The 24,212-nt window shown below is 36.0% G+C and overlaps 3 protein-coding genes and 1 pseudogene across 4 annotated transcripts; 2 read left to right on the top strand and 2 right to left on the bottom strand.

Annotated features, from left to right (window-relative positions):
* The first annotated feature begins 397 nt into the window (after positions 1 to 397).
* LOC143632419 (uncharacterized) lies at positions 398 to 1,377 on the top strand. The gene is made up of 2 exons (XM_077100949.1): positions 398 to 605; positions 1,091 to 1,377. The coding sequence occupies exons 1-2, from the start codon at positions 438 to 440 to the stop codon at positions 1,334 to 1,336; spliced, it is 414 nt and encodes a 137-aa protein (XP_076957064.1). The 5' UTR covers positions 398 to 437; the 3' UTR covers positions 1,337 to 1,377.
* A 255-nt stretch (positions 1,378 to 1,632) lies between these two features.
* LOC143632418 (putative inactive dual specificity protein phosphatase-like At4g18593) lies at positions 1,633 to 2,497 on the bottom strand. Its single transcript, XM_077100948.1, has 2 exons — positions 2,238 to 2,497; positions 1,633 to 1,879 (listed from the first exon to the last, which is right to left on the bottom strand). The coding sequence occupies exons 1-2, from the start codon at positions 2,485 to 2,487 to the stop codon at positions 1,725 to 1,727; spliced, it is 405 nt and encodes a 134-aa protein (XP_076957063.1). The 5' UTR covers positions 2,488 to 2,497; the 3' UTR covers positions 1,633 to 1,724.
* Positions 2,498 to 4,971: 2,474 nt separating this feature from the next.
* Positions 4,972 to 11,249, top strand: LOC143632417 (ubiquitin-like modifier-activating enzyme atg7). Its single transcript, XM_077100947.1, has 14 exons — positions 4,972 to 5,107; positions 5,186 to 5,388; positions 5,944 to 6,135; positions 6,225 to 6,279; positions 6,720 to 6,814; positions 7,376 to 7,565; positions 7,653 to 7,758; positions 7,835 to 7,979; positions 8,537 to 8,692; positions 8,772 to 8,960; positions 9,856 to 10,053; positions 10,200 to 10,315; positions 10,394 to 10,553; positions 11,036 to 11,249. The coding sequence occupies exons 1-14, from the start codon at positions 4,972 to 4,974 to the stop codon at positions 11,207 to 11,209; spliced, it is 2,115 nt and encodes a 704-aa protein (XP_076957062.1). The 3' UTR covers positions 11,210 to 11,249.
* Positions 11,250 to 11,643: 394 nt separating this feature from the next.
* Positions 11,644 to 17,837, bottom strand: LOC143632416 (senescence-specific cysteine protease SAG39-like; annotated as a pseudogene). The gene is made up of 2 exons (XR_013153512.1): positions 17,393 to 17,837; positions 11,644 to 12,247 (listed from the first exon to the last, which is right to left on the bottom strand). The product of XR_013153512.1 is annotated as a senescence-specific cysteine protease SAG39-like (transcript).
* Between the last annotated feature and the right edge of the window lie 6,375 nt (positions 17,838 to 24,212).

Here is a 24,212-nt window from a genome sequence, read left to right as displayed (position 1 = left end):
TTTATTTCCAGCCGTTTAAATCGTCCCAAATATCATAATCAGACTGACTCGGCATAAATCATGTTGTACGGTTTACAAATAGCTTATCAAGATACGTCCATGGCACATTGACACTAGACTGTTTACTGTTTATCCATCTTTATTCATTAACAACCTATATCTAGATAGAAAGAAAAAAAACCATGCATCTTATGATCTATGGTTATGTAGTTCTTAACTTTGACTCTCCAAACACACTTTAAATCATAAGTGTTCAATATGTTTCACAATGCTAGCAGACAATTCGCCGGTGAGCGTTTCAAAGTTGTGACCACCTCGAATTTACCCACCAACATTGTCTCATTCTCATAGCCTTCCTTATAAAACAAATCAAGCCAAATAATCACAAGTTCACAACACACAAACACTCATTAAACAAAAGCTTCAATCCAACATCAATGGCGGACCCAAAAGAAGGAGCAACTTTGAAGACAGGCCATGAAGAAGGTTTGAAATTTGCAGTCTCCATTCTTGAAGAGCACGGCCTTCCATTAGGTCTCCTACCGCTTGCTAATGTCATTGAAGTCGGGTTCGTCAAGACCACCGGTTACATGTGGATTTTGCAGGTACGGGTGTGCATGGGTCAATGCTGGGCTCAAGCTAAACATTCTGTTTTTGAGTATTTGAAATCCGTTTGGTTTCGGTTTCTCGGGCTAGGCTTGGATCAGTTTTGGTTTAAATAATGATTTTGGAACTAAAAGTTTGAGCCCAAATAATAACTAATAATATTAACATCTGTGATTGAAACTTTTGCCCAAAACAAAAGGCCCAAAAAGAAAGTTGAGCCCAAATCTTTTTATTGGTTGTTAATGAATTATTACACATTCAGGTTAATTTACCATTTATTACATTCTAATAAATCACTTAAAATTCAGACCAAAAAATGAAAATCTATAAATTCAATTTGGTTAAGGTTTTCAGTTTTAGTTGCACGCAAAACCAAAATCTGACCAAGAATTCGGTATCTAGGAACATATAAAACCAAATAATCGGTTTTTCTTTTGTTATTTCAATTCGGTCTCTTCAATCTAATACAAACCCCTATCAACAGGCGAAAAAAGTCGAGCATAATTTCAAGATGATCAAAAAGCTCGTTAGTTACGACTCAGAGATCACTGGTTATGTGGAGAAGAAGAGGATCAAGAAACTAAAGGGAGTGAAGGCTAAAGAGTTGATGTTGTGGCCGCCAGTAAATGACATCAGCATCGAGGATCCGCCCACCGGAAAGATTCATTTCAAGAGTCTTGCGGGAATCACCAAGGTTTTCCCGGAGGAGGCGTTTGCCGCCGGCCAGTAGGTTCAAAAACTCCAATTATGTAACAAAGTGGTGTTGAAACACTAGCAAATAAACGTTGTTTCTTCCTTCCATTATTAGTACTTTCGTATGGTCGTTTTACATTTTATGTAATCTGACTACCATACCTACATTATACATAAAACGAAAAAAGAATGAAAACGAAAGATTTTTGGAGCCAAGGGTCTCTAGTATCCTCTTAACATTTTCTTATTCTGAGTGAGATTCTACTGGATACTTTTGTCGTTCTTGTATTCCTTGCTCAAAAAATAGGAAAAATTATTATGCAAACTTTTATAAAATTTTTTATCCTCATAACATGGCAAAACGAATAAAACGAGCATAAGATGTAATTAAATTCCAACACAAAACTTGTACCAAGTAGGAAATATTAAAACGGACATTCATCCATACGACTCTTGTGGAGCTGAAATGCCGGATTTACCCACGCTCCACAGCTACATTGCATACCAGCCCAATTAAACGAACCCAGACGTGCATTGCAGCCGATGCATTGAAGCTTCTGTTCCACATTACCTTCTTCAACTGTTGCATAACATGATTAAGGTTAACAAGGAATACACTTTGGTAAAGGATTATGCTGTAAAAACCAAAATTTAAGGATCTTGACCCAACCCGTCAACAACCCCCCTCAGGACCGTCCATTTGGCACCTCTAGTGAATGGGAAGTGTGCATCCATTTTATTAAAAAGCAATGTACTTTAAAAACCAAGATTTAAGAAACTTTAGTTCGAGATCCAACCCGACTCACCTACTTGCATCCATTTATTAAAAAGTATCATGCTTTAAAAAACCAAGATTTAAGAAAATTTAGTTTGAAACCCGACCCAGCCCGTTTGTTCATTTTTGCACCTCTAGCAAAACAGGAAGTTTGGTTACTGACCTGCTTGCATCCATTTCAAAGGCTCTACAAAAATGGATGAACATTCAGTCGGCCCGCTTGTTGCATCTCCGGTCCTCTTCTTCCACTTAAAGCTTTTCTGACCTTCACCTCGCTCGTGCCAAACGATATTATCCTCTGAAGCAACAATTTTCCTACACTTCTTGCACCTGTAAATCATTTGAGGCTTCACTTCAGATTCCATGTCAGCGTGATCGGTTGCTTCCATTGTAGATGCCACTTGAGTGCTCATTTATACCCTGCAACTTCAATTAAATAAACAATCAACCAGATTCCTTATTCCAGTGTTGTAAAAATCAGTAATAAGCACCAATCAATAGCTAGTCGGAGCTTATCGGTGCAGCAACTAATGGCTAGTTGGCGCTTGGTTTTAGCCAGTGTTGTAGAACTCGCTAGTCAAGCGCCGGTGGGGTAGGTACTAACGATTAATCGCATTGGAATTTATATGTAACTTTTCAAATATAAACATATATAAAATTTTCAATTTTGATCAATTAATCGGCGGTGGGGAGCGAGCCGGGGTTATTCGGTGCCTTGGTGTGAGCTTTGAAGTATTTATGCAAACTTTTATATGTAGCTTTTCAAAACATGACAGATTACATATAAAAATTCCAATTACTGAAAAATATATAAAAAATTAGGATTCTAGTATAGTACGGCTATTGGGATTCAATCGAATTCAATTCCCACCTGTGAAGAAATTATTAATTAAAACATAATTAAGGATTCTAGTGATGGGATGGATTTGGATGTTTTAGTGGTTAGAATCTGTCGGTGTTTTAGGGTTCTTTCTTTCTTGTATGTGGCTCCGTCTTCAAAGGTTTAAAGGTTTTAATAAGACCGACTCCCGGGCTTTTAACATGTCGTTTTGTTTCTTTTACTTTTACTTTTGCCCCTGTATTTTATCGGTTCTTGTAAACTCGCCCATTATCTTATTTTCTATTCTATGATTTTATTTACTTTTATTTTTATTGTTTTTTTTTTCTTTTTGAAGTATTAAAGTTGTAGTGTTTAATTTTTTAGATATGTAAGGAGAGACATAATAAAGGTTTATTTACTTTTACATCTACATAATACAGAATAAGTTATAGTTACAATGTTGATTACTTATATACAACTGATGGAACGTGTTACGATTTGTAAGACTCTGTTTCAACTATAAACTAAAAATTTAAATTCATACTTTAATGATCCTGCCTTTTAATAAGAAAAACAATTATAATGTTGAGACTATAGATTTCTTTGGGCTTCACTAAACATCAAATATATATCATGGCTCATTTTTTTTTTATTTTTTTATTTTTTATTTTGTGGGTTACATGCTTACATGTCCTGTGACGGTAACTCTATATCGGATTGAGTTTTGATGGTTATTTTTTTATTAATAGTAATAAACTAATTAAGTTTTGTGTTCTTAAATCTAATAACTAAATAGTTTTACAAACTATATCTACTTGTTTAAGCTAATTTTATTTATATAAATGTTATAGTTTAGTTTAGGGACCAAGTGAACTTCCATCTTCCATGGATATTAAATGTCTAGATAGTCGCTAAGTTACTAATAAAAAAAACTTATAATCGACTAACAAATGCGATAAACTCAACCAATTTGCTAAGAGCGATATCTTGAAAACACGATAGTGGCTTCACGTAAATTATAGTGTGATTTCCTTGTAATTTGACTATCATGTTAAGGTCATGTATAACCATGTACACCTTAATTTTTATAAAATCTGATTTATTTAGGTAATGCTTATACCCTTACACCGGTGCATTGTTCACATGTTTATTATTATTTTATAAACATACAAGTTTTATGAACACATTCAAAGTCGTATTCCACACATTCTTGATATGAATAGTAAAAAAATAATAGGAATAGGAATAATTAACAAAACAAACCGACCAATCAATTAACAACTCAATTGAACAATCAATTAACAAGAATTCAATTAACAAAAACCTAATAACCTAATTGAACAAATCAATTAACAAAAACCTAAAAAAACCTAATCAGTTAACAACTCAAATAAAAAATAAGTTAACACAATTAATTAACAATTAGTGTACATGGATGGAGAGTCGGAGCAAGGCGTCAGAGTAGTGGCAGCAAAGCAGGTAGGCGTGGCAGGCAGTAGCGGTAAGGTGGGCAGGCGGCGGCAGGGAGGAAGGTTGAAGGTGACAATAAGGATAGATGAGGAGAAGAGAGGAGAGGAGAGTTCTTGGTTAGGGTTTTTTTTTGATATCTTATGAAAATAATGAGTTTAGAAGATGTTGAAAGACCATTATCTATGTCTATATCAGGAAGAGGTGGTGCAGACTTTTTTTTAATGAAATGTTTTTAGAAAAACAAACACACTGCAGACTTAAATGTCCAAGTGTGGTCTGTGTGGAACAGACAAAAAAGGTCAGAAAAATCTTTTTTTAGGGATTTTTATATATTTTTTCTTCCTAAACTTTGAAATTACATATTTCTCCAAAATACAAGTTTTTAATGCAAAATATACAATGCTTTTTAAGCATGATTTAGTAAAATTGATAAGATAAATGAATAAATATAATATATAATATATATAGTAAAAATTAAAATTCCATTGGACTTAAAAAAAAGTCAAAACCTTTTTCTCTGATACACGTTTCTTGTTTGCTTATCATCAAAATCTTTCTTCAAGATCGACAAAACCCAGATCAAATTCGACCCGAATAAGGTATAATCATGTCCGGTGAAAACAAAGGCTCTGTTCTTCAATTTGCACCCTTTCAGAGTTCTATTGATGAGGGTTTTTGGCATGGATTATGTTCTTTAAAACTCAACAAATTCAAAACCAATGAGGACCCAATTCCAATCATGGGTATGCTAGATAGATACATGGGTTTAGGATAAAGTTAAGATTTTGCTTACTAATTTTGGTATATGTTTATTTATTTAGGTTTTTATGCACCTTGTTCTAACCCTCATGTTTCAACCCATTTTAATCTGCTTGGTCAATCTTTGTCAACCGAGTCGGGTGAGTTACCCACCCGTGGGAATAGAAATAAGTGTTCGGTGCCCGGGACGCTGTATAATACCAATACATTTGAAGGGTATCAGGCTATTGATAAAAAGACTTTGTTAAAGGCTGAAGGAAACAAGGTATTATCAATGCTTACATTTTGTTTGTGTTATCTGGATTACTATACTCTAGACGTAAGAAAATAATCCGAACTACTTGAGCTCGGATTGATAAAAAGCTCAAAACCAGCCGAGCTTTTTCGAGCTCTCAAATAAAGCTCGTTTAGTTATCAAGCCTGAGCTAGAGCCTTGTGTGCATTTATGTTGTACCTCTTTTTAGACATTTAGGTATTAGTTTTGCATTACCTAGTTGAGCTTGGCTTAGGCTCGTTTAAAGTTTTTTTTTTTAAATATATAAAAATAATAAAAAACGTATATAAATTAATTAATAAATAATAAAGGAGCCGAGCCTGAGCTTAAAATATCAATTGATGAGCTGAGCTGAGCTCGAGCCCTCATAAGTCAAAACGAGTTGAGCTTGGGCTTGGCTCAGCTCGTTTACACACCTAGAGGTAAGGTTTGCCTCTCCCCAGACCCTATTGATAGCCCTGCTTTGAGTAAGATTATACTGAGTACGCTTGTTTGATTTTACTTATTGGCGACATATGAATGTGATGTCAAAATCTTGAATATCAGATATGGGACGATATTAGATCGGGAAAGGTAGAGGAGGACAGTTCTTTGCTTTTGAGGTTCCTTATTGTATCGTTTGCAGACCTTAAGAGATTTCACTTTAATTACTCGATTGCTTTTCCTGCTTTGGTTCTTGATCCTCCGGCAACATTGGTTGATTTAAAGCCCGCATCGGAATGGTTCACTGCCAAAGAGGTTTGGCATTATAGCTTCATTTTTCTTGCAATTAGTTAACTTTTTTTTTTTTTGGCTAAAATGTACAATCTTACTTTCATGGTGTACAGGCTGAATCTGTGTCAGCATGCTGTAATGAGTGGCGTAAGTCGAGTTTAACTGCAGGTAGTCATTTTGACCTTTTATGTGTATGTTTATATACGTGTGTTGATTTTCGGTCCAACCAATCTCTTTGAAATGGAAAATTGTAAAGTACTTATTCATGTCTCTGCCTTTCTCACTGTTTTATATTATCTGTAGTTTACTGCTACTGTTTTTAGTACCTTTTGTTTTGTTTTGTTCCATACTTTATGTAATCTAGTTTTCTGGATACTAAACATTGCATGTTAAGAAAAGGTTTTGGAGTCGTTTGTTTGTTTATAAGTACTTAACTAACACCATGATGTGTTTATTCCAGTGTTAAATGAATACTATCTTAAATAGTCAATATAAATATAGAGAATTTATCATTTTTTCTGACCTTAATGTTCAAGTTTTAACATTTGTAAATGGCATGCGGTTTTTCCCATATAACGCTACTAATATAATAATATGTAATTTTGTAGACATACCGTTCTTTCTAGTTTGCATTTCTTCAAATTCACATGCTACCATTAGACCCCTGAAGGACCTTAAAGCATGCCAACACGAAGATCATAAGGTGAAGACACATCTTTCTAAACATAGAACTAGGGCTGTAAACGAGCTGTGTCGACCGATCTAGGTTGGGCTTGGGCTTGGCTCGTTTATGTAAACAAGCTGAAATGTTAAGCTCAAACTCGGATCGTAAAAGCTCTGGCAACTCGTTTATTTTTTTTTAGAAAATTTGATATTATATTTTTTGCACATATTATAATATGAAAAAGGAAAATAGTATTTTTAACATACACGCAATGCATAGTTATTAAACTACAAAATTTACAATTTTTATATATTACAATTTGGGTTATAATGTTGGGTTATCAATTATCATTTATATATATTAATATTTGGGCTTTTATTTAAAGGAGCCAGTGAGCCTAACTAGTGAGCCGACGAGCCGAGCTTCCCTTGACTCGGGCTGTGCTCGTTTACAAATCGAGCCATCTCGGCTCCGCTCGTTTACAAATGAGTTGATTTTGAGCGAACCACAAGCTTTTTAAACAAATCTACTGATAGGACTCAAGAATGGCTATCTTTTAGCGCCAAAAGTTTTCTAAAAAGCCAGTTATTTTGGTGGCAGATTTTATTTGCTTTTTATGATCCATATCACGGCCCAAGCAACCCTGGATGGCCACTTCGCAACTATTTAGCCTTTATTTCTGCCCGATGGAATATCAACACGGTTCAGTTTTTATGCTATCGTGAGAATCGTGGCTTTGCTGATTTGAGTTCGTCTCTTGTTGGTCAAGCTCTAATACAGCCTTCACAAGGTCTGCAGTTGTTTCTTATTACATGTAAAAAATAATTATTTACATTTCTTTTAAAACTTAAATTTGTTTTTGTAAAATCTAAATTAGCATGGAAAGATGAAGAGCATGTGCCAAATGTAATTGGATGGGAAGTGAATAGTAAGAAGAAAGTATCGAGACACATTGACTTATCTACTTCCATGGATCCAACAAGGTCGGTCGGGAGGTTAAATTGTTTTTTCTATTTTAAAATTCAAGAATCAAGCAATTAAAATGTTTAAATTATGCAGGAGGGTTATATCGGCTGCGGATTTGAATTTAAAATTAATGAGATGGCGTGCATTACCGTCTTTGAACTTGAACATGTTGTCTGGTACCAAGTGTCTTTTGTTGGGAGCCGGGACTCTTGGATGCCAGGTGGCACGCATGCTCATGGTGAGTCACATTCTTGTTGACCGTTGTCAACTGTGTCGAGTTGGTGGGTTGAATTGTTCAACCTGAACACGACCCTTATTTTTATTCGTGTGAAGCATCAATGTTTAAACGTGCCATAAAGGGATTTGTAGGTCTACCCCTTTAACTAAATGGGTTAAACAGGTCGACCAGAAAACAACCCGTATTTCTTTTCGTGTTAAAAACATCAACCCTAACCCGAATATCACCTGGTTAACCCGCTTATCAATACGGGTCAAACGAGTTGGCGAGTGATAACCATGTTGTAAACGTGTTAATCAAGTTGGTGAGTTGTAAAAGAAAGTTAAGAAAATGGATCGTCAACAGGTTGGTGGGTCGACCCGTTATAGAAATAGGTCAACCAGAACATGCATCATGTTCATCTAAACAAGTCAACCCAAACACTACCCGTTTTTCTAAAGAGTTTAGATACACCAAAACCCGTTATTCTCTTGTCATGCCAGAAATTGCCACCACTAATATTTCCCTATTGACGACTTTTGTTGACGGTACACTTATAATCTCACGCTTATATGCAGGCTTGGGGTGTGCGGAAAATAACATTAGTGGATAGCGGTCAAGTGGCCATGTCGAATCCGTTAAGACAATCGTTATATACATTCGATGATAGTGTCAAAGGCGATAAAAAAGCCGTTGTAGCAGCCGAAAGTCTTCGTAAAATTTTTCCCGCAGTGGTAAATTAAATTTATCTAATAAAAATCTAAATATTTGAGTTACATAATTTATTTATTTGTTGATTTATATTTATTATAGGAAGTGGAAGGCATAGTAATGTCTATACCGATGCCCGGGCATCCTGTTTCTAGTAAAGACGAGAAAAACGTGCTCGATGACTGCAAACGTTTGCAGGATTTGGTCGAGTCTCACGATGCTGTTTTTTTGTTGACCGATACGAGGGAAAGTCGTTGGCTTCCGACTCTATTATGTGCCAATGCTAATAAGGTTTGTTTGAGTTCGATTTCAAAAGTCAATATGTAAATCTTTATGTTAAATAAATGTGAAAAGACGAAAAAGAAGCAACTTTTATGCTAAATGAATGGCTTAGGCTTCACTTGCAAATAGGTTGTAAACGAGCCGAGCCAAGTCGAGTCAGATTGGGCTCAGGCTCGGCTCATTTATCTTCACAAGTTGAAATACTGAGATCGAGCTTGGCTTGTAAAAAGCCTGAGCCTGCTCGTGGCTTGTCAAGCCAACTCGTTTATTTAAAAAAATTATATATTTACAGATATTGATATATGTAAAGAAAAAAATTATTATTTTAACATACACATAATGCATAATTAGTGAACTACAAAATTTTAATATAATTTGGGCTTTAATTTAAACAAGTTGGCGCGCGAGCCGACGATCTAGTTAAACTAGCCTTAAGAACGAGCCAACGAGCTGAGCTTACCTTGGCCCGGTCTCGGCGCATTTAAAAACCGATCTGGCTTGGCTGGCTCGTTTATCTCAACGAGCTGAGATCTCGAGCCAGCTAGTGGCTCGTTACACATGCTCGTTTATATTTAAAAGTTAAAACAAAAAATAATTTTGTATCTTTACACATATTGATATATATATAAAGAAAAGAAACATTATTTTTAACATTAGCATAACGCATAGTTGATGTATTACATAATTCATACTTTTTTTATATATTAAAATTTGGGCTTTAGTTTAAACATTTAAACTTGGTTCGGCTCATTTACAAACAAGCGAGCTGCTGCCTTTTGAACAGCCCTACTTGAAAACAAGTTTCTTAAAATTTATTGTAATGTAGTATATTACCATTATGCCCTTATGGGTTTCTACTGCCAAGAATACTGACATTGATGTATTTTTAAATTATCAATTTCAGCTTACAATAACCGCCGCATTGGGGTTCGACAGTTTCTTGGTAATGCGTCACGGTTCGGGTCCTCTTAGTGCAACTGATGAATCAAAAACCGAGCCCGTTACAATATCAGCTGGTGTTGAAAAAATGTCACTGTCACAGAGTGATAGCAAGCTGAGGCTCGGTTGCTACTTTTGCAATGACGTTGTTGCCCCTGTTGATGTATGTGACTTCTTCATTTGATCTTTATGTACACGTGTCATGTTACTTTGGCTGTGTGTTGTGTATATGATAATTAGTTGGTATACATTTCACATGTAACACAAAAAGAGTTATCTTCATTAATTAGTCAAAAAATTATCATGCAGTCAACCGCTAACCGCACTTTGGACCAGCAATGCACGGTGACACGCCCCGGGCTCGCCCCTATTGCATCTGCCCTTGCAGTTGAACTGTTTGTTGGAATTTTGCATCATCCTCTCGGGTAATGCTTCGGTTTTAAATTAAATTCTTTTAACGAAAGTATTTATTTATTATTATTTTTTCACACTTGTTTTTATAGGATATCAGCGGAAGCCGAATTTGGCAAGTCTTTGGATAGTGGTAACAGTGAGCAACCGCTCGGTATATTACCTCATCAAATCCGAGGCGCGCTTTCACAGTTTTCTCAGATGATACTTGTTGGACATTCCTCTAATAGTTGCACTGCTTGTTGCCCAACGGTTAGTCAAGTTATATAAATTGTAAATATATATTCTTTAAAATAGAAAAAAAAATAGATTTTTGGTGTTGAATTGGGTACTAATTCTTGTCACTTTTGAATTTAAAAAGTGACAATATTTTTCTGAAAATCCTGGGTTGTTGGGTTGAAATGGAAATTTTGAGTCGAACCCGAAAATCCTTTCAAACACATGAACCCGAACACAGGTTGACGCGAACACTACCCGTTTAACCAGATTCTTTTATTTTTTTTGCATATCAATAATCTAAAAGTATAAATTTACGACAAAAATACAAACGTGCATAAAACAGTTACGCTTTAAGTTATATTAATTTCTCGAGTTTTTGGCATAAATGTGCATAAATACACACTTATTTTAAGTCATGACACTTAAAAGAAATAAATGGGTTAAACGGGTCAATGATTTTTTACAACACTTTTTACGCATAAACTTACTTATTTTGGACATTTCGTGATTTTCAGGTGGTTTCAGAGTATAGAAAAAGGGGTCTGGAATTTATTCTGCAAGCTATCAATCATCCGACTTATTTAGAGGATCTAACGGGACTAACGGAATTGATGAAGTCAGCTAACTCTTTTGAACTTGACTGGGATGAGACCACTGATAATGATGATGATGACTGTCTTGAAATCTAATTCTATTTGTGTTTTTAGTACATGTTATTCCAGGGTAAATTATCGGGTCACTAGTGGAGGTTGATATTGTTAACTTCACTTTGACAATTGTACAAAAACAGGGCTCGTGATCATGTTTTTAATTAGTTCACACTTATTCTAAATTAACCATGTTAGTGAGATTTTATTCTAATTCCTTTGAACTACTACGGATTTTGTGAAACGAACGTGCCCTAGACGGTAATTGTCATTTTAACACTTAAAAAGGATTATTGTAACCGGTAACTAACAGCCGGTTAGTTAAAGAAATGGTTGTATAATAATCTTTAATGATGAATGAGAAGGCAAGATTGTTTAGGATACTCTCTTTTTATAACAACACAAGTAATCCAGTCATTTTGTATAAAACATAACAATATGTACATGATTAAAAGTCTGATTATACATTGAATTAAACACAAGTGTCCCGCCTTCAGACAGTTGGATAAGAAGCCATCATAGCAATGCCGCACATCCCTTCATTATCTTCAACATCTCTTTGCATCCTGATGTACCCCACTTCACCCCAATCCGAGCCCCACGAATTCTTCACGAGCCAGTACTTCATGCCATCATCACTAGTTCCATACCCGACAACTGTGACTCCATGGTCTAAATCAGTACCGCAAGTTCTATTCAAAACACCGCTTCCATAAAACTGAAATTTAGATGCGTCAACCGCAACCGAAACAGGCTGCATAACCACTGCCTTCAATAGTGCTGACTCATTGTTTGCTGGTACGTTTTCGTACCCGCTAATCGTTGCTGCATGGATGGCTTCTTCTTTAGTGTTGCAAGTTCCGTCTGATCCCGTGTATGGGTATGCTGCCTCGGTGTTTATACAATTGTTTTGAACTATAAATTCAAACCCGTTAACCATGTATCCGCCTTCACAGCCGTGGTCTTCACTGTTCGTGTCACAATCCATTAGCTCTTGCTCCCATAGTGAGATTAGTGTCCCGGTAGTGATTTCATGAATTCCTTCGGTAGCAGCAATTGTCGAAAATGCCCAACAGCTTCCTATTTATTAGACATATATGCATATATATTAATCAGATATATATAAAGATGCTAATTTATAGATATTTATTTGTATAGCTTGAGCTCCGTTTGTGAGTAGTTTTTCAAGCTCTCAGCTTGGCTGGTTTAATATTTGATAATCAATTTATATGCATTTAGAATTATTATTTATAAATAGTTTAATTTTAATTTTATGTACAACATAATATATATTATTTAGTTATTTTTAGAATACTATATATTATTTAGTTATTTTTAGAATATATACTTTTATGCATAGTAACAACTATTATAAAATAATATATTTAGTATAGAAAATATAAAAACTATATATATAATAGACTCGTATAATTTCATAAGCCAGCTTAAATCAGATATATGAAGCTTGAATTTTTTTTTTCTAACAAGCCTATTCTTAGGCTAGAGTTGTGGCTCAAGCTCGTTTAATTTTTAGGCTTGATCTTGGGGTCAAGCTCGTTTTATTAGCATGCATTATTTGTATTGATACTGTGTATATTTGTAATAGTTTAGTAGATCTCTTTTCCTTATTTACGGTTAGGTATTCCCTATATTATATCATCATCAATCACAAAATATATTTTCATGGTATCACAGCCACACCTAACCCTCGATTAATCCTTGCCATCATATCAATTTTTTTCCTGTTCTTGCTCATGGCCGACGATGCAAATAATTCCGGTGACAACCCTCCCAAACCAGACACCAAAACCCTTCACCCCGTGTATTCGGTTACGAACATACAAAACAAAATCCGGGTCTTGGATGGTAAACAAGTTACATATTCAGCCTGGACCAAACTTTTTAAACTGCATGCCAAAGGTTACAAGGTCTTGCAACATATTGATGAAACACCACCACCGGCCGTCATTGATGAGGCATACGAGTCTTGGGCTGAAGTTGATGCCATTGTTTTACAATGGATCTATGGCAGCATCAATAATAAAATCCTGGGTCGGGTTCTTGAAGCTGACTCAACCGCTCAAAAAGCTTGGAATAAGATTAAAGAAATTTTCCTCAACAATATGGAAGCCCGAGCACAACTACTCGAACACAGGTTTACCAATCTTACTCTTGTCGCATGTTCATCATTAGATGATTATTTTCAGCAGTTGAAAGACCTAGCAAATCAATTGGAAGATGTTGAAAGGCCGGTGGACGAATCCCGACTCGTACTTCAGATGATAAACGGCCTTCCAAGTGACGGTTGTTGGCTCCTACCCTACTCAGGCTGCCCTAGCTACCCCTGCCCAACCATCTTCTACTGCCACGGCTCCACCAAATCAGACCCCTCAGTTGAATCAACCCTACCCACAACATCAGGGAACACTACATCGGGGTCGTAACAGGGGCGGTGGTCGTGGATACTATGGCCGTGGTGGTCGAAACTCGAATGGTTGGAACAATGGGTACACACAACAGGGGTGGCACGGCTCTCCTGGCTGGAACAACTGGAATGGGCCAACTCAACATGGGTGGTCTGGGCCTCCACCTTGCCCACATCCAGCCCAACCCAACTGGAATTCCCCATGGACAACTAAATCAGATGTTCCAAATATGCCACCAGGCTTTGCGGCCCAACCACAGCAGGCCCACGTAGCGTCTAATGGATATGGTCCGAACCCTCTCTGTCCAACTGAACTTGGGGCCGCCCTTCAGGCCATGCAAATCAATCAAACCGACACGCCTTGGCACATGGACTCCGGTGCAACATCTCATTTGACGGCCCACCCAGGTAAAATCCAATCCCCATCTACTATTCCTTTTAACGAAAATATACTCGTCGGTAATGGCCAAACTCTACCAATATCCGGATCGGGTAATTCCACCTACCACCTCCCGTCGAAAACCGTTCATTTAAATAATATTCTTCTAGCACCTAACATTATTAAAGATTTAATTGCTGTTCGTAAATTTAGTCGTGAAAATCTTGTTTCTATTGAATTTGACCCGTATGGTTTTTCTTTGAAGGACCTTACAATTAGAAAGACTCTTTCGCGCCATGACAGCATGGGGGATCTATACCCATTTACCGAACCTACGGTCGCTTCCGCAAACTGCTTACTTACAACTGCTACCAACAACTGGCACAACCGTCTCGGGCATCCGGGACATCCTATCTTATATTTACTTTCCAGTCGGTCTTTTATTTCATGTAATAAAGATATTTCCAATGTTTGTCATTCATGTCAAATTTCGAAAAGTAAACGTTTACCTTTTGTTAAATCTAGTTCTATCACGGTTGCACCTTTTGATATTGTTCATTGTGACTTATGGACCTCGCCGGTCCCTAGTAACTCAAATTATAAGTATTACATGGATTTCGATAACTTTACCAATTATGTGTGGGTTTATCCGCTTAAATTTAAATCTGAAGTGTTTGCCAATTTCATGAAATTTTATAAATTTTTCCAAACCCAATTTCATCGTAACATTAAAACCTTTCAATGTGACTTGGGTGGCGAATTTGATAACCGTGACTTTCACAGTTTTGCCTCTACCCATGGACTCGTATTTTGGTTCTCGTGTCCTCAAACTTCACCACAAAATGGTCGTGCCGAACGTATGATTCGGCGTCTTAATGACATCATTCGCCTACTTCTTATGCATGCACACCTACCACCACCATTTTGGGTTGAGGCTCTTCACACAGCAGTTTACCTACACAACATTCTACCCACTAAAAGACTTAACTACCTAACCCCAACTTATGCTTTATACAATCGCCACCCCACTTACGATCATCTTCATGTGTTTGGATGTGCGTGCTACCCAAATCTTTCCGCCACCGTTCCACATAAACTCTACACTCGCTCTACCCGATGCATCTTTTTTGACTATCCTGCAGATTTTTGAGGTTACCGCTGTCTAGATCCTATTACCGGCCGAGTTTATATCTCGCGTCACGTCGTCTTTGACGAGTTCTCATTCCCTATCATGAACCCATAGCCAATGCTTATTATAATTTCCTTGATGATGAACCATTTTTGCATCCGGTCTCATTCCCTAACCCGATACCCAGAACACAAACAACATCGCCAGCCCCAACACCGCCTCCACCTCCACAAGCCCACGTCGACCCAATCCCTTAACCTTCCACTTCAACACAACCTAACCCCATAAATCAGTCCTCTTCGGCCCAATACACCGATCCACAACCCATTGCGACTTCTCCACATTCTGACACAAATCTTAATGCACCACCTCCACCCAATATTCACACCATGCAAACTAGAGCTAAATCTGGGATCGCTAAACCAAATCCTAAATATAGCCTTCACACTACCCATTCCGCTAGTCCGATCTCCCCAATACCCACTAGTTACCAAAAAGCGTTATCCGATCCAAACTGGAAATTGGCCATGATAGACGAGTTTAAAGCGTTAAAAAAAAGTGGTACATGGGTTTTGGTGCCTTACCCGGCTAATCATCCTGTTATACATTGTATGTGGTTATTTCGTTATAAATACCATTCTGATGGGACTTTGGAACGATATAAAGCAAGATTAGTCGCGAACGGTCAATCTCAAATGTTGGGTATCGATTGTGACGAGACTTTTAGTCCGGTTGTTAAACCGGCTACGATACGTACTGTTCTGTCTATTGGGTTATCCAAGTCTTGGCCGATACATCAACTCGATGTGAAGAATGCTTTTCTTCATGGTGACTTGCATGAAAATGTCTACATGCATCAACCCGCTGGTTTTGTTGACCCAAATGCACCTCATCTAGCGTAAATTACGGAGATCATTATATGTACTTAAACAAGCACCAAGCGCTTGGTTCGACCGATTTTCTAAGTTCATAACTAGCAAAGGTTTTAGGGGAAGCGCTTGTGATAACTCATTATTCATTTATCAACAAGGGAATGATATGGCCTATTTGCTCTTGTATGTTGACGACATTGTCTTAACAGCATCCTCGACAACATTGTTAAACAAAATTATTCGGTCGCTATCTCAAGAGTTTGCAATGAAAGACTTGGGGCCACTGCATCATTTTCTTGGCATCACTGTCACACGTGACCGCAATGGTTTATTTTTATCTCAGTCTCAATATAGCTTGGATATTCTGGAACGGGCCTCCATGTCCTCTTGTAAACCGTGTGCTACTCCCGTGGAAACCGGTGCTAAACTTGGTGCTACTGACGGGCCGTTGCTTGAAGACGGGACTTTATATCGCAGCTTAGCAGGGGCTCTACAATATCTCACGTTCACTCGCCCCGATATTGCCTACGCAGTACAACAGGTATGTTTGTTTATGCACGCTCCACGGAAACCTCATCTTTCTTTCACGCAAAGGATATTACGTTACATTCGAGGCACAATTGATTATGGTATACGGATTACACCGTCAGCTCCTACGTCTATGACTGTGTACGCGGATGCAGATTGGGGGGGGGGGGGATGCCCTGACTTGCGACGCTCCACGTCCGGATATTGTGTTTATTTGGGAAATAATCTTGTATCATGGTCGTCAAAACGTCAACCCACTATATCTCGGTCTAGTGCAGAAGCGGAATACCTGGGTGTAGCTAATGCTGTTGCTGAAACTGCATGGCTTCGTAATCTGTTGTTGGAACTTCATGTTTCCATTACTCGTGCAACGATCGTGTATTGTGATAATGTATCCGCGGTTTACATGTCTGGTAACCCTGTACAGCATGAACGCACAAAACACATTGAGATCGATATTCACTTTGTCAGGGAAAAAGTCCGTATGGGTCATGTTCATGTTCTCCATGTTCCAGCTCCGTATCAGTATGCCGACATATTTACAAAAGGTTTACCACGTGATTTGTTTCAGTCGTTTCGATCCAGTTTGAGCATTGGTCAAGACCCCGCTCGAACTGCTGGGGCGTATTAGCATGCATTATTTGTATTGATACTGTGTATATATGTAATAGTTTAGCAGACTCTTTTCCTTATTTACGGTTAGGTATTCCCTATATTATATCATCTATGTATACCATTCAGGGCATCAATCACAAAATATATTTTCATATATTTTCACGTTTAAGCTCACGTTAATTCGAGCTTTTAGCAAGTCGATCTCGAGTGGCTCATGAGCCATGCCTTATGTATATGTGTATGCATATATAATGGAACAAGTTTATGACTGGCTTACCACATGGACCTTGATCCTTAACCGGAGTCACGGCTCCTTTCGTTCTCCAATCCAAGCTAGACGGAGCATCAATCACTTCTTCATGCCTAAATGATGCTGTTTGATCAGCCAATAATCGTGTGGTGAACCTTTAACCTGTTACGAGCAGCTTTGAATTCTTCATTTGTTTGGTCAGCAAATTTATTGACACTCAACTTGTAAGCCTGGTTTTGTGAGTTGAATTCTTCAATGTACGCGACATTGTTCTTGAATATCTTAAATCGCGCTATTTGCTCATTCTGATCTTTATATACACGCCCATAACGTGCCATCCATTGTTCATGCTTCTGTAACATGGTCTCTTTGTTTAGCACACGTGAACGGTGTGATGATACGTGACATGCGCTCATATAAAAATGAGCACCGCGATGACTAGAGTGATTGATCTATTGAGTGACAACCCCATGATATTTAGTTATATATATAGCTAGTGTTGTTGAAGTTATTGAATAATACATGTGGAGGTTGCCATGAGACAAAATAGTGTATATATAGATGGATAAAAATATGCTTCTAGAAGCTGATGGGCAAGATCTAATGACGTTGAAATTATTATCCTATGAAAAATCGAAGTCTGCTTTGTTTTTACATGTGACAGTGGATTGGCTTTGTACTTCGTTTTTGGAATATTTTTTTGTCTTAATATAAGATTTCTTGTTTGTCTGCAGTTTCATAGAAAAACCAATCTAAGGTTCAATTTTCTGTTAGGACAGTTTAAACGCAACCTGTCATTGATCTTTCTTTGCATGCCTACTACGTACGTAGTCTGCGGTGTCGTATGAAGTGCCTTTTATTAACATTGGTAAAATACGTTAGAGTTATAAAGATGTTTGTTTTCAATTCCCGGTCGATAATCAAACACGAACTAAACGACCTAACTCTCGTTCATATTAATCATAAAATATACAAACCCTGACTCGCTTTTACGCTTGACAAACCCTAACTCGGTTTGAATCTTGATGAACCCTATTGCATCTCATGTTCTCTATAATGCCTAACCATCATTTAGATTATAAAGACTAATCAAGCTTGTAGCCAAGACATTACCAATTATAACTAGCATTTTACCCGTCCAATGGACGAGAACATCAACGCGAGAATGTGATGAATGCATTAATAGAATACTATCTTTCTAATAATATATTTAATGAAATAACGACAAACTATCTTTCTTTGCACTTGAACGAAAAAGCGTAGTTCATCTTACTTATGTGTAAAAAAGACCGACTTCATTAAAAAGAACAAAAAAATGATGACGTCGATCACTTCCGATTTCCTTCACACTTTGAGACCTAATTTTATAACAATCTCTAGAACCCAATCACCAATCTGCATTGGTTGATGCTTGAATTAGAATGAATCTAACGTCTTCAAACCATAAAAATATAGATAAGAAATGTATGCAATAGACAGATTTCCCCACACAGTTGACAAACCAATATATGCCGGAGTTTTTCGACCACAAAAATCATACATGGAAATTGATTCATGATTTAAACTCATATAATTATTCAGCTACAACCATAATCAAATGTCATAACTAAATTAATCACTGCATGAACATGAGAAGTGTTCCATTTCTAAAAGAATAAACTCTTGACAGAAGCCAAATTGCAAATGATAAAATAAAATCTCCAACATTTTAATAAACCCACAAATACCCCATATAAGTTAGCAAACAACTCACCAACATCAAACACGAACTCCTAATTAATAATTATTTAAATGATAAAAAGCTTCAAGCATCTAAAATTTCATTATTATCCCCAATCTTGGGTGACAACATCGTTAATACTCGATAACAGAAGAAACATGAGAAACATTCGGAGAATATTTATACACACCTAAAATAGCTACCTCATTATTGAAAATGAAACACACCCTTCTTTCTGTATAACCATTGGTTGCATTTCTTAACCTGTTTAGTAGTCCCCCTGTATGAAAGCGTTCAAACGGTTGAGCTCTTCTATGTGTTCACTCACCACAACACGAACCACATCACCTATAGCAGCCATGCCCTACATTCCCGTGATTATCGGCAAATACACAAGAAGTTATTAAGATCAGCCACATTATTAGAGGGGTCAAAACAGATAGGTTAGGTGGGTTGGTGTAACGGACCAAATGGGTTTGGTTCAAAACATGTGTATATTAAGTGTGGATTGAGTGGGCCCAAAACACGATTATGTCAACTTTAAAAGATACGCATGAAAAGAGAATTTATCATGATTATTATAACAATATATACTCAAGGAAACATATACATATTAATACTACAGCTAAACATAATCCCGAACAAAACACAAAAGAATTTGCACAATTAGAGTTATAGTTTCAATTCTAAGAAGAGGGCAAAAAGGTTAATCAATTCATTACAAAAAAAAAACAAAGACATAGTCAACTACTGAATTTCTTATATTTTAACACAATCATCAATCATAGAGAAAATGCATACTTGTCATATTGCTAAATGCTACTTACAATTTAGAACATACATAAGAGGATTTCAAGTTTCAAGTAAAGGAGAAAACGAAAACACAACTTACAAAACAAAATGGATCAATCAGCAGACAAGCAGCAAAAGCAAGCTGTTGGCGACAACTGCAAGCTGCAGGTGGCCATGTATTCGCAAAGCAACTTGATTTCATGTTTTTGAGCAAAGAATCTTGTGTAGAAGCTGCAGTTGGCCACATTCCTTATCCTGTAAACTAAAAACCCGAACATGATATCATAATATCATGACAAACCTCAAAGCTTAAAATACACTTAGTTAGATTGGTAAAGAAAATATTTAGAAAATAAGTCTTTGGAGTATAGTGAGAGATCCATTTGAACAAACAAACCACTTCTCAGATACCTCAAACATAAGAAAATGAACATTGGACAGTATTGACCTTTTCAGGTGACCCAAATGATGGCACCCTCTGGCATATGAGAACAGTCATTGCTTCCGGAAGTTGATGTACTGTAAATGCAGAAACTTTAGGCTTCAAAAATAAATTATTTATAATAATAATAATAATGATAATACATTTTCAAATACAAATATTTTCAACCCAATAGAGTAAGAAACTGAATTGACGGAGACATTGGCAGGTCTTCGTTCTTCAGTGACTGTATGTCTGTATCCTGCATACATTTTTATCAACTTATGATCAATATAATTGAAACTATTATGCCATTTTTGGTGTTTTGTAGACAGAATATGATATCCTATAACGTTAAAAAATGTAAATTCAATAGATGAAGTAAAAGAAATTACTATAAATTAAAAGAATTACCCTTGTCCGTAGTTTCCTAACCGTACATTCTTGAACAATTTGTTTATTTGAAAGCTGTGCACCTATATAAATTAAAAGGAATAATGGTATTTAGATAATACAAAAACTATTTTAGCAAGTAGTAAAAGTCAAACTCATATGTTTCAAATGAAGAGGTCTGTCATTTCTAGTATTTATGTTTTGATTCATGATGTTTACCATATCATTGCTATTTTATCACATTGGTAGAGTGAATGCATGTCTAGGTAGTTTTGTTGGATTGATTGTTTCTTGTATTTTTACTTGCTTTGTTGTATGCTACTTTAGTTAGTTAAAAACTCAAATTAAGATTTCTTTGTTCGGTTGGTCATTTTCAAAGATTTAGTACTAGAAAATTACCGTATCCATGGATTGACACTCGGTTCTTGCCGACACTTTATTACAAACTATAGGTACACTTGCCTTTCGTGTGTGGTTTAGTTGTAGGTGAAAACCTATTTTTAAAACCCGATTTGTGTGGAACTTTTATCCAAATTTATATATATATTCACACACATCACAACCAATTAATTTTCTTTATATTTACCATGTCGCGGTACTCCCAACTTCCTGATCGGCCCTCTAGGGTTGTCTAGTGACTAATGCAACTTTGGTTGTAGGTTAAAAACACATGTATTATAGGGGTTGAATAAATCTAACTTTTTGTAAACTAGTAATTTCTATTAAGATTCATATCTTAGAATGTTATGAGCCAAATAAAGTAACAAATAAAGAAGATTTAAGAATTATAAAATTATATTTTAAGATAAGATATAGCTAAAATCTGTTTATAGTTGGGGCAACTCAACGGTAAAAGACAACCTCATACGTGTTATTGCAGACATCGATGGGTAGAACACACTATCTCATGTTTTGGGGAAAACTCGTTGCCCGAAGGCACACTACAATAAAACCCGGTTTAAATCGGGATCAAACTTGAAACATTGTGGCTTTCATTCCAAATCTTCACTTTCTCTCCAATACAGCTGGCCTGTTGAGTTAAAGCATTAGTCTTCTTATGATTTACTAAGTTTTAATAAAATATTGAAACAAATATTTGATATTTAGCTAGTTAAATTAATTATTTGAAATGAGAAACTCTTGGCTACTTCATGAATTGAAGCTACCCACACTCTAAAGAGTGGCATTATATTTTAGACTGTTTTAATTAACTTGGGTTTATTTTGGTTTTGTTTTATGTCAATTTCCAAATTGTTTGAATGCTCCGCTACTACGATTTTTAATTTATACCAGTGAAACAAATATGCTATATATGCTTACCAACCCTGAGGCTTTCAAGATTTCCGGTCTTACATATATAATGTTTCGGTGTAAGGAGTTTGGACAATGGACATCATATAAATGGATGTCCAAAACGTGAGAAAAATAAGAAGACCAATCTAATCTAGATTGATGAATCACATTAGTGTGATGGCAAAGCGGAAGTTGAAGAAGGTTAAAGATTCATAAATAGAGCTCACAAATTAGCGGTAATTTATGTGAACAAGAAAGATAAATATTTTATAACATAATTAACAAATTAATTATCAAAACATTATTTCTATCATTATTTAATGTTTCATGCAATTTTTCTGGCTTACTAAACATGGAGGAAACTAAATAGGAAGCAACTTGTCGGTCAATAAATTTATAATTCGTTTATGTTTAAAAATATCTATTTTAGTCACGTTTCATTGGGACAAATAAAAGAAACGAGAAAGCAATTCATCTTTTATGTCTGCACATTGGATCTATGCATTCGCCTGACAAATAAAATGTACGAAATACGACTAATTAACAATAAGTTATTTTTAAAAAGATTCTGTGGCCGAAATTTATATTTACATGAACATATGAAATCCTATTTTATTATTTTATACTTTCTTAAATAAAAGTTACCACCGAGTTTAGTCATTTACGAATTACGATGGATCATTTTTATTTGTAGCTACTTTGGGATCTCACTGGTTTATTTTTCTGTGATTATGTCGGTCACTACTTTTACTCTTTTATACGGAGTAGTTAATTATTGTTTCAAATATATGAGAGTACGAGTTATACTCTTATACGTTAAAAGGGATGTATAAGAGCACTCACATTCCATTTACTATCTCTCACTCTTTTGGCAATTGAAGAACTTGCAACCAGGACAATGAAAAAATGGATATAGGAATTCGCGTGAATGTCTAGACGGGACGATGAAAAAATTAGTTTCACGACGCTACAAAAATGCACATTGACAATTAAAGAACTCGCAACTAGTAATCCTCCTCACGAATGGGATGAACATTTAAATATGGTTGATAGGAATTCACGTGAATACCTAGAATACTTTTGTAATGCCCTAATTATTTTATACGGTAAAAAGTTCTTACGTAGACCGACTAGTTATGACATTACATTTTCGTACCAACACACATGAAAAAAAAACATGGCCTTCCAGTGATGCTTGGTAGATATAACTTAGGTCGAGTGATGAAAGATAATAGTGGATCAGTTGCTACTTGCTAAAATGATGAATGGTAAAAAATAAAGAATGAATGGTATAACAGAAGTATGGAAACCAAATACTTTTTTTATCTTTGAAATGGTCACATGGCTAGTATAATAATGATTATATCCTTGGTTTAAGGATCTTCAATAATCAATTAAGGTGACTTTTAGATTGTAAAGGAATTGCATGTGAAGATCATTGAATTGTTGTTGACACGTGAATACGTGATTCCGATCGTTGGCTGGTGATTATAAAAGTAAGAAAGAGTTTATTTATTAAAAAAAATGTTATTTCTTACTATTGTATGTACTATTCAATACACACGTTTATTCAATTTTTGATCGCCTCGGACCCAGGAAAGAGTAACAATTATTTTAATAATAGAACATTGAGTACTACATTTAGGAAAACGTGGTGGATATGACTTTTTAGGAGGTATTCGGGTGTTTCTCAGTTTTTGAAAACTAATCAAAACCATCCTACATCTCATATTTTAGCGATGTATTCAAGGTATTGCACGAACTGCAACACATACCCGATCATTCGTCATCATTCCCTTTCCATTCGGCTTCCCACACACGATTCGGCATACTGAAGACCTAATCCGAGGGATCAGCGGCAGTGTAGCCAAACAATCCGACTAACTCGAAGCCTTATCCGATTAACCTTTACAAAACTATGAATGAGCATGGTTCTTCGTTACACTATGTGAATGAAAACATGAATTATTATGACAACACCCATTTATGATGTGATACACTAATATCTTTCTGATTATTATGACAACATCCGTTTACGATGTGATATAGTAATATTTTTGTGTGCAATGTGAAAACAAAAACAAAAACAAAAATATGCGTGCTCTATTATGCAAAAAGATAATAACACTTAATTATTAGAAAAAAAAACATAACTTTCATATTTATATATTGCGTCACTCCATTGAGAAGGCATATATTGAAAAAAAAATTCTTAAACAAATTTTAGT

Source organism: Bidens hawaiensis, unplaced genomic scaffold (assembly GCF_021521415.1).
Source record: "Bidens hawaiensis isolate Kalapana, Puna unplaced genomic scaffold, B.hawaiensis_p1.1 tig00006390_1, whole genome shotgun sequence".
Lineage (NCBI taxonomy): Eukaryota > Viridiplantae > Streptophyta > Magnoliopsida > Asterales > Asteraceae > Bidens > Bidens hawaiensis.
This window is presented reverse-complemented; position numbering and strand designations above follow the sequence as displayed.

Bases quoted from the DNA above. Each gene is read 5' to 3' on its own strand.
- LOC143632419 (XM_077100949.1), top strand. From the start codon at position 438: ATGGCGGACCCAAAAGAAGGAGCAACTTTGAAGACAGGCCATGAAGAA. The intron at 606-1,090 runs GTACGGGTGTGC...CCCTATCAACAG, and splicing joins GTTACATGTGGATTTTGCAG to GCGAAAAAAGTCGAGCATAA.
- LOC143632418 (XM_077100948.1), bottom strand. From the start codon at position 2,487: ATGAGCACTCAAGTGGCATCTACAATGGAAGCAACCGATCACGCTGAC. The intron at 1,880-2,237 runs GTCAGTAACCAA...GTTATGCAACAG, and splicing joins TTTGAAATGGATGCAAGCAG to TTGAAGAAGGTAATGTGGAA.
- LOC143632417 (XM_077100947.1), top strand. From the start codon at position 4,972: ATGTCCGGTGAAAACAAAGGCTCTGTTCTTCAATTTGCACCCTTTCAG. The intron at 5,389-5,943 runs GTATTATCAATG...CTTGAATATCAG, and splicing joins TAAAGGCTGAAGGAAACAAG to ATATGGGACGATATTAGATC. The intron at 6,136-6,224 runs GTTTGGCATTAT...CATGGTGTACAG, and splicing joins AATGGTTCACTGCCAAAGAG to GCTGAATCTGTGTCAGCATG.